The sequence below is a fragment of the Pleurodeles waltl genome, chromosome 7, assembly GCF_031143425.1.
Source record: "Pleurodeles waltl isolate 20211129_DDA chromosome 7, aPleWal1.hap1.20221129, whole genome shotgun sequence".
NCBI lineage: Eukaryota > Metazoa > Chordata > Amphibia > Caudata > Salamandridae > Pleurodeles > Pleurodeles waltl.
In genome coordinates this window covers 938663462-938677854 of record NC_090446.1, presented here as the reverse complement: position 1 = coordinate 938677854, position 14393 = coordinate 938663462, and the positions used below count along the sequence as shown (strand labels likewise).

The 14393-nt window shown below is 43.3% G+C and overlaps 1 protein-coding gene across 2 annotated transcripts in view; it reads right to left on the bottom strand.

Annotated features, from left to right (window-relative positions):
• Positions 1–14393, bottom strand: part of CYFIP2 (cytoplasmic FMR1 interacting protein 2) — a 191463-nt gene that overhangs the window by 27483 nt on the left and 149587 nt on the right. For both annotated transcript variants that reach the window (XM_069199646.1, XM_069199644.1), the window contains exons 26-28: positions 10588–10718; positions 9009–9081; positions 3562–3656 (exon numbers count right to left, since the gene is read on the bottom strand). In XM_069199646.1, the coding sequence (XP_069055747.1) occupies positions 3562–3656; positions 9009–9081; positions 10588–10718 (299 nt within the window). The remainder of the gene's footprint in view (positions 1–3561; positions 3657–9008; positions 9082–10587; positions 10719–14393) is intronic.

Genomic DNA, 14393 nt, shown 5'->3' with positions numbered 1-14393 from the left:
AGAACACACGATAAAACCAGACAGAATCAAGCACTGCTCCTTGTAGCCCAGCTTGGGCATATCAGAAGGGAACCAGGCACCAAATTGAGAGAGATTGTGAGTCAAGCCGGAACCAGGCATCAGTTTCTCTGCTCCCTCGAATAACATACGATTGCTGTGCTATGTAATGCCAGCCCCAGGCCAGGACAGACACTCACATAGGACCAAACCAGGGATCAGCCGCTCATTTCAGAAACATGCAGCAGCTCTTAGGCACCCGCCGATGATATCAAACAGTGCAGCAGCTCTGTGCTGCTCTTAGACAATGCCTGAATCGGACTCCAAGCCCCTTGGCCTTCTCAGGCCATATTAAACACATCTTCTCGCCCTTCACCACATTCCAGATCATATAACTAAGAGGCACTAAATCCTTTGCATTAGACTCAGATCATGCCAGAACGAGAAAGTGCCTTAGCACAGGCAAATCCGAAGAGAAGCAAACACCCATTCCATAGTGTCCCAAAATATATAAGACTATATCAGAATCAGGCATCAACCCTTTTGTGGAATGAGATCATATTTTGAACCGGACCCAACCTATTAGTGATCTCAGTTTATGGCGACTCAGATACCAGCTACTCAGTGCCCTTAAGGTACGCCATGAATAGGTACCGGTCTCTAAATGCCATGGAACTATGCCAGGGTAAGGCACAACCTCTTAGAGTCTCACTTCTGGTTACAGTAAACTCACTGAACAGGCCTTTCTAACTCTACAGACCTGAGCTTAAGGTAACTATAAGTAGAAAAAGGTTTCAGATACACAAACCTGCCCCATCCATATATCCGTAAATCTCCAAGGTGACAGCAATTTTTAAACAAAAGACTCAGGAACTCAATTTAGAATTTGGCAGAGTGGAAGGAACACCGTGACCCCCCACTCTGTTTAGATCCAGGGGTAACACTGGGTTTCTGATGGAGGAGCTTCTTCTGGCTCCCCAGTTGGAAACAACACACCTGAGAGCTCATCCGCCTGAGAGCTGTCAGCTCATACTTACAGACTTACGTAGGCTGGGGTGATCATCGCCGGATTTCCATATGAGCCACGGCAGTCCATAGCAGGGAACTAACTGAGTGGCTCCCAAAAGCAGGAAGAAAACTCCCTGCATGTTGAGGTCATTGAATTTTTGTTTTTGAAGAATAAACTTCTGCTTTGGTAATTTATTTTTGAAAAACAAAACACTTTTCTGAGCATGCTTATCAAACATGGTGCCTACTCGGCAAAGCTTCACTGTCTTGATTTACTCCCCAGGAAGGATCCCTTCCTGCCTGGCAGGGATATCTAAGTATGATGTGTAGTGTTCTATGGACCATCTACCAGTCTTTGCATGCCCCCCTAACTCACTTGCTTCTAACCCTTAACGTTAGGGATGCTGTGGCACCCACCAAAGAGCTGTGGGTTCATTTTACCAGGGAGATGGTCTTTATAGTCTTGTACACAACACTGTCTAGGCTTTTCTAGGGTTAATCCGCTGCTGGTGCTACCCCACTCCCACAGCGCTGGAAGGATGGCAGTAGGATGGACAAGAGCACAACAGATACCCAAACTAAAGAATGAGTCCAAGTAGAGATCTGCAAATAGCTAAAGGCGTAATAAGCCGATCGGGCTCTGAAAGCCCTATCTTAGCAAACAAATGTTACAAATGGGCTAGAGAAGTGCAGATAACAATAAATAACATAAGATAAATACAACTAAAAGGAAAGTATTCACCATGTGATCAATAATCCATATAAACATAATTGATTTGATTCGTATGGGTCCGTATATTGAGAGCAAGATATATCAGTTATGGAGAGGAGCCGTACAACTCAATGCCTAACATGTTGGAAGTAGATTAACTTTATAAAAGTCCAAATATTTTTGTGTCTAAAAATATGTGTGCCAAAGACTTCCACAATAAACACATGGAAGGTAATAGTTTTAAGAGGTGGAGATTCGTCCTGATTCCACTTTTCCATTTCTGAAGGCTAAAGAGAAGGTGGACAGTCAACGGGATTTGTAGAAATCACTGTGTTGATAAATGGGATTGAGGAAGTGACCGTTCAAAAGTATTTTGGAGACTCCAAATATGGAACTCATTGAAACATAATACTATTGGCATAAGTGTTTTACAGGTCATATGTATGGTGTTTGCTGGACATTAGAATGCTCAAACATGCCTTAACTTAAGGAATGGTCATTAGAGTTTCAGTACATGCTCTCGCGGACCAACCAGAGCAGTGCTTTACTCTGCATGCATCCTGGATCTTTAAAAAACCTTGAACATCACAAATGCAAAACTAATTATCATACGCTTGTAATTTTAAAAGAAAAATATCTAGTATAACTGACAAGTCAGATAAATTGAGTATTATATTATTTAGAACCTGTATGTAGTTTGGGTTTCTAATATCCCTTATGTTATTTGGCTGCAACATATTATAATTTTATGAACAGATTTCATTCAGTACTCTCATACATAAATCACATATATTCCAATGTGTGCTACACTTTAATGGAAAGGGTGCTATTGGAAAATTATTTATGGAAATAAAATCAATAATGAGTAATATATTGTGTATTTGGGAAAAATCAAAATGTGCCTTTCTTATCTTGCCGACTCTTTTGGTTTTATTATGAACATATAATTTCTAATTTGATTTGGATATCTTTTTGTATGATTGCTAAATATTGGCTGATTACAATAACATATCCCAACATTTGATATAGTTCAAGAGGTTGAGTTGGTATAACATACGTTTTCCATTTGGTAAATATAGCAGACCACTTTCTTACAATTAAATTGTGTGCATTTTATCACGATACCAACAATTACATACAGTAATTGTATGGCTTAATGTAATCAATCAATCTATCTATGATATACACATATTTCTGAATTTGTAGAGCTAAGTTATTTACAAACATAATGACTTCACTTTCACAGATGAGTCAACTCATTAAGCTTATATCAACTGATTAATTTAATGTTATAAAACTTATGATTAAGTCATTGGTTAACACTTTCTTACTGCACAGCACTTTGAGAAACCATGGGATTTCTACAACCTTGGTGTTAGAGAACACATGAAGTAATGTGATGTCATTGTTTTGGCCTTTAATGTAGTTTGCGGTTACCCCAGGTCTAGTGCTACCTGCTGTCTCAGGAGGCCACAAGTACCTTGCATAGCAAAGAATAAGCAGAAACCTTTGCTGCTGGTAGCCCTAAGAATGATGTTTTTTCCAGTGTTCACAATTTATGGGAGGGGGGGAGCTCGAAGGAAGTAGGACATTATTTACCATTCTACTGGTATCACCGAAGTCAATTAGAGCTACTTCAACCCAGACCTTTCAAGGAAGATAGAAGAACATACACTACAGACTGCCCTAACCCAAACTATCGAGTTGTAGAGGACATAATGTGTGAGGGGGCACTGTATGCAAGTCTTACAGATGAATCTGCTTTCTAGTGTCAAATGCCTACAGCGTTTAGCATTTTAGGCCGTGGCAACACCCCTTTTGAGCCCCCACATCTCTTTTCTTACCTGTGGTGTTCCCAACCTCTCAATCAGTGGAACTAAGTGCAAAGGGGCATATTTTGCTTCCAAACGCTTCATCCGGACCTCTAGACGCTCACCTTCTACCAAGAGAAACAAGAATAACACAAAACATCAGAGGCAAAACTGTGGAGCACAACCAAACAATACACAAAATAGCACTGTCTAATATTCTATGAACTCAGGGGGTCTGCAGACCCAGGCACCAAAGAGCTACCATTTACTGACCGCCAACCTGCTTCTGCCAGGGGTTCTGTGGCCAGGAGCACCATGACCATGGGACTGTGGCCTACTGAACTAAGTGCTGCCCCTGATCAGTAAGTCTCCAGATAGATGCACAATTGGCAAAACTCTAGGACATACCAGCAACTTCTCAGTGGGTTCCATGGTATGGGAGCATCGGCCACAGATATAGGAGGTACCAGTCTGTACACTCGGGATATCTATGGACAGGAGCTCCACACCTAAAGGCCTAGAATCTAACAGACCACACACTTGGGGTTTAGGGACAGTGGACAGGAATGCTGTCAACAATGAACCTTAACTTGTGATGTGAGAACCTTCAGAAGGGACTCTATCAGTGAAAATCGTTGACAGACAATGAGGTGAAGTGAGTAGCTGTGAGAGGATATTAGAGGTATGGAAGCAGGTTAAGCCACTGAGTAAGTAGTAAGGTGTGGTCAGAGGTGTCAGCAGTTATCGCTTGCACTGATAAGTTGCAAGCTATTGAGACAATTGTTTAGAAGATGAAGTGAATGCCAAGGTAATATATTTGAAAGGAATTAGCAAACACCACTAACATTAGACTGGAACACAGTTTATTAAGGGGTTCACTTAAAGCATAGCAGATGGTTTGCCAAGTCGGAGGAAGCCATCGCCTCTGTCTTTCTAAAACTTAAACAGGCTTTCCCTGTAGTCCAACAAAGGACACAACATGAACACTTGAAGTTGCTACCCTAAATATAATAGACCTCCTGATATCGATTGGCACAGACCATCGTTGTCAACATGGGCATTTCTGCCAGCAGAGCAACCTGAGGGTCACTTGATCAACTTTAAATGGATTGGGCAAAACTCAGGTTCGGTTGATGGGGAACCCGCTGCTTTTTGGTAGAACCCCGTTATCTGCCAAATTCTTAATGATTCCCTAAGATAAGGCAACATTTCAGTGTTTCAAAGTGTCACAGATGAACCCTGTTCGGATATGTAATTAAGTTTCGTGGGGCTGACTGACAAGCAGAGAATTTACCCTGTCTTTTATTTTCTATTCATTAGTCTTGAAACTAATACACATCATTCATAAAAGAAGCACCATGCATTCTCTAAACCCTGTTTGTGTTTTACAGTCAGTATGTAGTATGTGAATCTGTAATGAAATACAAAATTTGTGTATTTATGTTGTATGTGGCACAGCCTGCTGACGTTCTATGGGACCACAGAGGAGTGTTGAATTACATGACTTTTGTTTATGTCTACAATGTTGTTAGTTGAAAGGTATAATCTTGCTTTGATGGATTGACGAATGTAGGAAGCTAGCTCTTTATATGGTATATCAAAATGAGATATACCATGCAAAGAATACAGAGGTACCCTTACTAGTGGACAGGGCTTTCTCTAGCAATCCCAAGGCGCTCTTTTAGGGGTAGTGTGTTTGAAACTTAAGGTCTTGGTCGGAGCCCAGGTAGAGGTCCTGGGATGTACCTGCTGCCTCAGTCATGGTTCTAAAGTAGTTGGGACCTTTTTAGAAGCCTAAAATACACTCTAAGAGTACTTCTAAGGGGCCTAACTTACAAAAAGTATTTTAAATTCTAAACAGTTTGAACTGGGAATCTCAACACAAGGCCCTAACACTTAATTTTTAAACAATTTAGAAAAATCGAAAATTGGAAAAAAAATCCCTAAACTAAGGACAATTTTGGATTTCTTAGTGGTATCACTTATCAACTGAATAGTATGGCAGATGTCAAGTCTTGTATCCCACCACTGCTCCACCAACGTAAGAAGCTGGCTATTTATATGGTATATCAAAATGAGATATACGGTGCAAACAGTGCAGGTGTTCCCTTACTAGCGGACAGGGCTTGCTCTAACAAACCCAAGGTGCTCCTTTACGGGCTAGTGTGGTGGAGTAGCCTGAGGCTCATCAGAGAGAAGTGTTAGACATCTGCAAATACACACACAGTTGATAAATGAGACAAACGGCTCAATAAGGAGATCCACACCAATTTACAAAAATAACATGTATCTTTATATAGGTTGTATAATGGACCAGAGCATTCCGGAACAATAAATGCCTTAACAACACGGTCAGAACCACGACATGTCGTTTTCATGAATGCCTTTACTACGCATGCCTTTACAACAAACTTTGTTGTAAAGGCATGCCTAGTAAAGGCATGTGTGGAAACACATGCGAAACGGCACGTGTGGTTCTGTCATGCAACACCCGCACCTGCCCTGAGGCCCAAAACTACCCCCACCCCTAATACCTAAACTACCCGACCCCACCAACCGCCCTGAGCTCTAACAAAATATTATCCCACCCACCCCTATAAACTAAAGTACCCTGACCCCCCCAGCCGCCCTGAACCCTAAAAAAAAACTACCCCGGCCCCCCACCCCTGCCACATAAAACTAAACTATCCTGACACCCCCACTCGCCCTGAACCCTAAAAAAAACTACCAACCCTCCACCCCTAAAAACGAAACTACCCCATTACCCCCACCCGCCCCGGGCCCTAAAACCTTCCCCCTCTTATAAATAAACTACCCCAAAAAACTCAACAAAAAAAAAACCTAGCCCGACCCCCCAGCCCTGCCTCTAAAAAGTAAATTACCCACCCACCCTGAGCCCTCAAGAAACAAAACCCATCCACCACCCCTGACCATACAAACTAAAGTACTCTGACACCTCCCACCCACACTAATCCCTAAATCCATCCCAAACACTAAAAACTACCCACCAACCCTACTTACCTCACAGCCTCCTCTCCCGATCCTTCCTCATCTTCTCTCCTCCCTCCTCCCGCCCTTCCTTAAAACTTCCCCCACCCCTTTAAAAATAAACTACCCGCCCCCAAGACCTAAATAAAAAAAATACCCACACCCGCCCCTAAAAAAAAAAAGAATTGTCCGACCCCCCCACCCTAAGCCCTTAAAAAATACCTAAACCCCACCACCCCTGCCCTTAAAAAAAATAGCCCGCCCCAACCAAATCAACCACTCACCACAATCCCTTAATCCACCCCCCAGCCCCACTTACCTCACCGCGTCGTCCGCATCCTCTCCCGAACAATGCATGGCTTTTTCTGTGCGTTAACCATGCATATGCATAGTTCAGGCAAATGTGGTTACGCTTGCATGGGAAACAGCTGCATCCTTAAGGACGCATTGTTAAGGATGTTTCCTCTTCATATGTGTTTTGGTACCAGAATCAATACAAACAGGTACGTTTTGCAAGAGAAATCTTTACAGTTGAGAAAAGTCGACAGTGCACTTCTTAAAAGCTGCAATGTTAACTTTTAGAGGAAAAGCAAAGACGGCATACAGGTACAGTACAGCAACGTACGGGACCAATCTCCTGGACTTAAGGTAGGTACAGGACAAGGTCTAAGGCCACACCAACATGTCACACCGGACGGCAATAGGGGGGAAGGGGCAGGTGCAGAGGTGCAGTACAGCTTTGGGTGCCCAATGCCAGTCTACGGGGATCAGTCTGGCAGAAAAGAGGATGCAGGTTAGGACCGAGGGGCCAGTCAGGATGAACTAGCAAGTGGGCTAATATCTTGCGATGCATGGGGATGAAGGGAAACCAACGTCCCTGGTCTTTGCTCCACTGTAAAGTCCTTTCCCTGCAGGAGATGGACCACCTCAACAGTTTGGGTTTTTACCATTCATTTGCATCAGCCATCTGAGAGGCCTGTGGTCAGTTTGAAAAAGGAAGTAAGAACCAAACAGGTATGGCCTCGACTTCTTCAGAGACCAGACCACAGCAGAGGCCTCTCTCTCAATGGCACTCCAATGCTGCTCTCTGGGGAGTAACCTCCTGCTAATGAAAGCAACAGGTTGGTCATGGCCATCATCAGGCCTAACAGATTACTAATTTTCCCCCCTGTCCAGGTGCCAAATTGGTCCTGGAATGTGGGTGGGGGGGTAGGGGGGGATGTCAGCATCCTCTCTCTTGAGGGAAGCCAGATTGACATTCAAGGACAGTGGGCTTCTTTGAAGCACCCTGCCTTTGAATGTAGATTTGCAGGTCATTCTGTTGGGTGGGTGTGCTAGCACCCCTGCCAGAACAGGCTTAGTTTCTGTCTGCCCAAGAGTAAAGGCTCTCCCCCTGGGGGTCAGAAACATATCTGATGGTGGCAGGCTTGTGGAAACTAGTCAGTCAGCAGATGCTAGGTTTTCAGGGTGTACCTCTAAAGTACCCTCCCGGTCCATGTATTAATAAATCCAACACTGGAATCGGTGAAGGTTTATTAATGCAAGATGTTTGATACCAGACATCCATATTTTCAGTGAAGCCATTGTGTAGCTGGGGAACTCACAGTGACCAGTGTCCAGCACATGTACTTAAAATGGCTTCCCTGTTCACTGACTATGTTTGAGAATCAACAAATTCATAACAGGGGCATATTTGCTCTTCCAGACATTCTCACATGTAATATTGTGCACCCCCTGCCGTCGGGGTGACTCACATATACTGCATGCAGTGCTAGGGGACATGGCACACATGCTGTGTGCCATGTCGTGTTTTCTCTTTTAGCTGCACCAAGACACGCAGTTTGCAATGGCAGTCTTTCTCTGCTAGCTGAGGGGTCCCAGAGGGTGGCTCTATACATGCTGCAGCCCTTGAGGACCCTCTTTGGTACCCAGGCCCAAGGCACTAGGGGTACCGTTTACTAGGGACTTACAGGGGTGCCCAAGGTATGGCCAGTTGGGGAACAATTGCACACTTTTTGGGAGGGAGATCTGGCACTGGGGACCTGGTTAGCAGGAACACAGAGCACTTTCAGTCAAAATTGCATCAATTACCGGGCAAAAAGTGTTGGTGAACATGTCAAAAAAAGCATTTTCCTACATAGAATCATCCATTAGTGTGGCTAAAAGGGTAACAGTAGCAATGTTTGTTGACAATGAAATGACTGACAGACCGTAATAGTTTTATGAAGTCACAGTGAAGCACCTCAGGAGAGATGTGGACTTTCTGGACTGTGTCTTGGTCAAAAGGGAAGTCTGATGATCCCAAGTATTTTATCAATGTGTGTAATGTTTTTGTGCATTAGCAAGTACATATTTTAGGGAGGAGGCTCACTTCAAAAGCTGAAGAATCTTTCTAATATATATGGTACTCTGTACAGAAGAGTAGGAAAGGGTAGTGGCAGTATGAGTTGTAGCTAGCATCAAACACCTTCTGTAATGATAGGAACTCTTACCTTTGATATAGACTCTGGGTAAAATGTTCTGGAAAGGAGCAGCGTGCAGCAGATCACAGACTTCCTCCTGGGACTATGCAAGGAGAAGAAAGGAGATTGTGTGTGGGTCACACAAGAAGAGCCTGTACAGCAATTCTATCAATACCCAGCACATAACATGAGTGGCAATCTACAGACTGCCCAAGGACTGTGCCCTGCATCAGATACCCTATCACTTCCTTTAGGAAAAGCAAGGCAACACATCATAGACCTATTGTTCACTTCAGGACTTGACGCATTACCCTGCTGAGAAGTCAGTAGGACCACTGCAACATGCCTGATAATTGAGGAGGTGGAAGCACCGCTACTACTCCCCTATGTGCTCTGTTAGGGTACACTTTGGTTGTACCCACGTTAGTACAGCTGAGACTGTACTGCCCAATGCAAAAACCATGGAGCACCACTGGTTGTCATGTCTACAAGAGTAAATCATAAGACAAGTCACATGAAAGGAGGAGCATAAAGTGACACAGTTTTTCCAATCAATGCTAATACTTGTGATCCTACAGAGCTACTTCTGGGTTGGCCATAGCACTCTGGGGTCTATAAATCATACTTATGGTTGTGGAGTAGAACGCTGAGCTGAAGTATGTGTGTCTGCCACCTTTAGTGCTTAGCTTATAGAATGAGTGCCGGTGTCCAAGGCTTTGCTCAGAAGCCTGCGGCTGTGATATTACATGTCAACGCACTGAAGACCAAGAGTGCTTAGCCATGAATCTGCCTCATGTCTCTTTAATCGACTACCAGGCACTTCCTGCCCCTTTATCTCACTTTAGCACAATCCTGTTTTGTCCCTTTGTGATGAGTTTCCTTTCTTTTTCTCCTTCATTCCTCTTTGCTTTTCCCTGTCTTTCCCTTGGTAAATGTCTGATCAGGAAAGTGATGGTCCCCAAACTGAGTGCGGGTGGGACCCACCAGTACCCAATGGCTCAAGTTAAGCACTGACTACCTTACTACCTCCATAACTCTGATACTAATCCATGCAGGATCTTCATAGCCAATTATCTGCATTTATCAAAAATTACTGAGTTCTAGTAATAAATCATTCTGTGGAATTTAAACAACAGTGTTCATGTGCACCAGTGACAAACAATCCTATACCCAACCAAGAAATGTACCTCTCCATCTCTGGTGCTGCCCCAATAATGCTTCTTAAGGTTAGCTAATAAAGGTGAGATTTTTTTGCCTTTGGTAGAGACCAGACCTGGTTTGTAGTTTCGCAAGTAACTAAGATGGAGCTTGTTAGGAAACACCCTTACTGAGGCGTCACAATATGAAGATGGTTGGATGTTGCATTGTCTTCATGGTGGCAAGAGGACAGCTCCACCAAGATGACAGGACAGCAGCTACACCATCCCTGTCTTATAAGAGATAAGGACGGTTGCACCATCTACGCTAGCATAAAGAAACATGAGGACCACAGACCCATAGCAACTGTGTAGGAATGCAGGACAAGCTTTGCATCCTGATGATCTCGGCACATGTGGGTTGATGCTCAGTGCCTGTTCTGTGAAAAGAGGGCATAAGAGGTTTTTCTTACCAGCGCTTGCTCAATGAGGAGGCAGAAGAGGACAGCATTACCCACTTCCCTCAGACTCTGGAACACATCTGTCTTTAGCTCTGCATATTCTATAATATCTTTCAGCTGGTGGTGGAAAAACTCCAGGATACCTGTGAGGAACCAATAGATAAAAAATGTGAGAGGAATCAGAACAGACATAAAAAACAAGAGGGACAAGAAAGAAGAGTGGAGATGAAGCAGATGCTAAAAACAGAGAGGAGGTGAAAAGAAGGAAACATAACATAGTACAAAAATCAGTAATTCCTTAGAGACAAGGCAGAGGAGGTGAGAGAAAGGAAATACAATAGACTACAACAGCCAACCATTAACTGAGAGACTAGACAGAGGCGATGAGAGGAAGGGCCATTAGAGACTGAAACAATCAATCAGCCCCTGATAGACAAGACTGGGGAGACTGGAGAAGAGATTACAGACTACCACTAGTCAGGCTATTTAAAGGAGACAGGAAAGAAACAATGGATTATTTCAAACTATACTGGTGTGGATTGGGGGAAGGGTATTGGAGAATCTGAGAGGAGACATCAAGACCTGACACAGCCCATACCAGGGGAAAATAGCTGAAGAAGTAACTAAAAGCTTCTAAACCATTGGTAGAGGACTGGAGAGAGAATGTAAGACAAAACAATTAGAGGTGCCTTGGGATAGGCCATTCAAGGAAGATAGAAAAGAGAACATCAAAAAGAGATACTACAGACCACTTTAACTAAAACTATCTTGGGATAGAGGGCAAACGTAAGAAGAGATACTAGAAGCTGTCAAACCTTAGACCACCCAGTGGATGTGAGAGGGGATAGTACAAACTAATGCTAAAAGTAAGATCATCAGACGTGGACAGGTCACAGAACATGAGGTAAGCCTCTACAGACTTCTACAACTCCATCCACTATAGGCATCTACAACTTTGACAATCTCACAGATCATAGAAAGTCCTTCTGTGTTGCAGCAGTCTTACAAGAGGGGCTGAGTGAGCATGGCACATGCATTTGGAGCCATCATTCACAAAGGCAGATTTCTGCACACTCATCCAAACACAACTTGCAGTGTGACATACGTGCAAGAAGCTGCACTCAGTCATACACCCTGTGATCCCACAGGTATACAGCCATGTATTATGTGATCCAGCACAAGTGCTGTCATTCGAACATTCACTCTTGTAACTTGAATCATGCAGTAGTGTGCAATCCCAACCACTCCGACAATATGCAAACCTGCACAAACACAGGCTCAATCTCCCTTACTCATAGAATCTGTGCCAAAACATAAGCAAATTCTTGCACACTCACTCATGCAGTCTACAATCCTACACTAATGCTGGTACATGTACACCTAGGGCCTCATTTACAAGAGACCTGCGCTGCCGGAGTGCCACTTTTCATGATGCTCCGGTGACGCAGGCCTCTCAATCATATCTATGTGGCAACGCAAAGCCACCCTGTGAGGCTTTGCATGGCCTCATAGATACGGAGTACGGCAAGGCAGCGCAAAGCACTACGTTGGCTTACTCTGCATCAAGGAGGTGTTCCATGGGCATTGCAGTGGGTTTTCTCACGGATCACCCATAGGTTTTGACACATTCCCAGATATTCAAGAATCTGTAAACCTGAGAATGCGTCAAAACTGTTCTCCTCCTCAGGGGAGGCGTAACAAGGAGAAATAACTTCCTTCCAGCACAAAAACAATCATGCCAACAATGCAGACACCCTTGCACCCTGGTGCGAGGGTGCCTGGGTTGGCGCTAGGCACCAATTTTGCCCTGCTGCAGGCAGAAAGGACAGGAATGCGCTGTGTCATTAATACAGCACAATCCTGCCCTTTCTTTTTGATGCAGAGCAGTGCAGCAATAAGGCCTGAACCAAAAAGTTGTAAATGGGGCCCTCAGTCAGGAAGTTGATGATCCAAGGCTTACATACACACACACACACACAAAACCTCTCACTCGCATACACACACACGCACATTGCTTCCATGCCGTCACTGATCATTCGCTTTTTAATTAAACATTTTCACTTCATTCCGATGTTAACAATTTTAATAAACAACTTTTTATTAATTCTATACTTACTATATTTGCAGATGCACAGAGCATAATTTGCTATTTATTAACATTGTTGAGTGTGGAGAGGGGCCATTACTTATGAGGGGTGAAGCCTCGAGTGAGCCAGGCTGCCCATCCCTGCTCTCAACAATGATATCTCAGCACGTGCAGGCTCCTTTCTCGGAGGAACAAGACGTGCATCAAAAATTGCCTATGGTAACATCTGATATCTGGGATGATCCTCTGGCATCATCAGAAAGTTGCACAGTGTTCTGAACATGGCGGTCTGGTCTGTTTTTTATCTCATTAAAATCAGCTTTGTTTCTGAACCCATTATCAAACTATACTAGATATTGTGGCACTGCACACTTACTTTAAGGCATTAACTTTAGTCCATCAAGCCTTTTTATGGGCTTAGACCGAAGTGCATCCCGGGGCAATTCCAGTGACGTGTATACTCATGCTCTTTTGGTTCAGGCCTTTTTACCATGTTCATTGTTTCCCATGACAGTCTTGCATGTCTTGGCGGGATTTTTTTTATTGTCAATATTCTACAGCTCTGGAACAACCTACTTCTCACACTTTGACGGATCTCCAAACGTGAAATATTTTGTAAAACCTTAAAGTCATGTCTTTTTTTGCTAAGTTTGTCAGGTTTGCTGATATGGTTAAGTCTTCCATTATCTCTATCTGCTAAGCCCTAGCACCAAGATTTCTTTGTATGAATGGTGCAGGACTCACTCACTCCCCTACTCACCGGAACATTATCAATCACTTTGTTTATAAAATGCTTGGAAGCATAAATATTTAATCACAACATCACTTTGCATGGGTCCTCATTCATAATCTAGCTACTAAAACAGTCACTAAATTTCATATTTGTTGTTTAATAAAGAAGGGACTGACAAAATATACAATAATTAGGATCTTTATTTTGTTTAAATTTTGTTATAGTAGAGTAAAACATGCATTCTTCAGTTAGAGCTATTGGCATTGTAAATCCATAATTGGACTTTTCTTGCCACATAAATTGATCAACCCTGCCTCATAATTCGGTCCTCTCTGCCACATAATTCTAGGGGCCCTGCACATAACTAATGCCCTTCCATTAAACTTCTTCCTCTATCTGCAGCAAAAAATATTTTTTTTGCCACTATTTGTTATATTTTTTATATTATTATTTGGGGTTCCCCCCAGCCTAGTGTGGGGACCAAGAGATGACCTTAACAGAAAGAGCATGTCATGCAGTGAGTTATGGGCAAAAATGTTTTGTAAAAGCAATGCCTCGCAAAGCATTATGGGTTGAGTTACCAAGTGCAGCAAACATTGTAGCATATTGGCTGTAATGCTCAGAACAGCCCCTAGAGGGCACCACTATAAAAATGACATTTGTATGAAACATGGTCATGTTATAATATAGTCGGGCCCTAGAGAGCATAACCACATGAGAACAAAATGACAGAACATAATGCAGTGTAACCATATATTTAGCCCTAAAGGGCGTAGTGCATTACACATTTTCAGGCCTACTAGCAGGCCTACTAGAATAATATTACAAACAGCCCTTAAAACACAAACTACTCCCAGCTGTAAAACAAATATTCCAGCCATGAGAGAACTTTTTGGGGTCTCCCAACCTAGTGAGGGGACCTAGAAATGCCCTACAGAGAAAAAGTGTGTCGTGCTGAACATTTCGATGGTGGGCCCATTGTCCGAGTACCACCACACT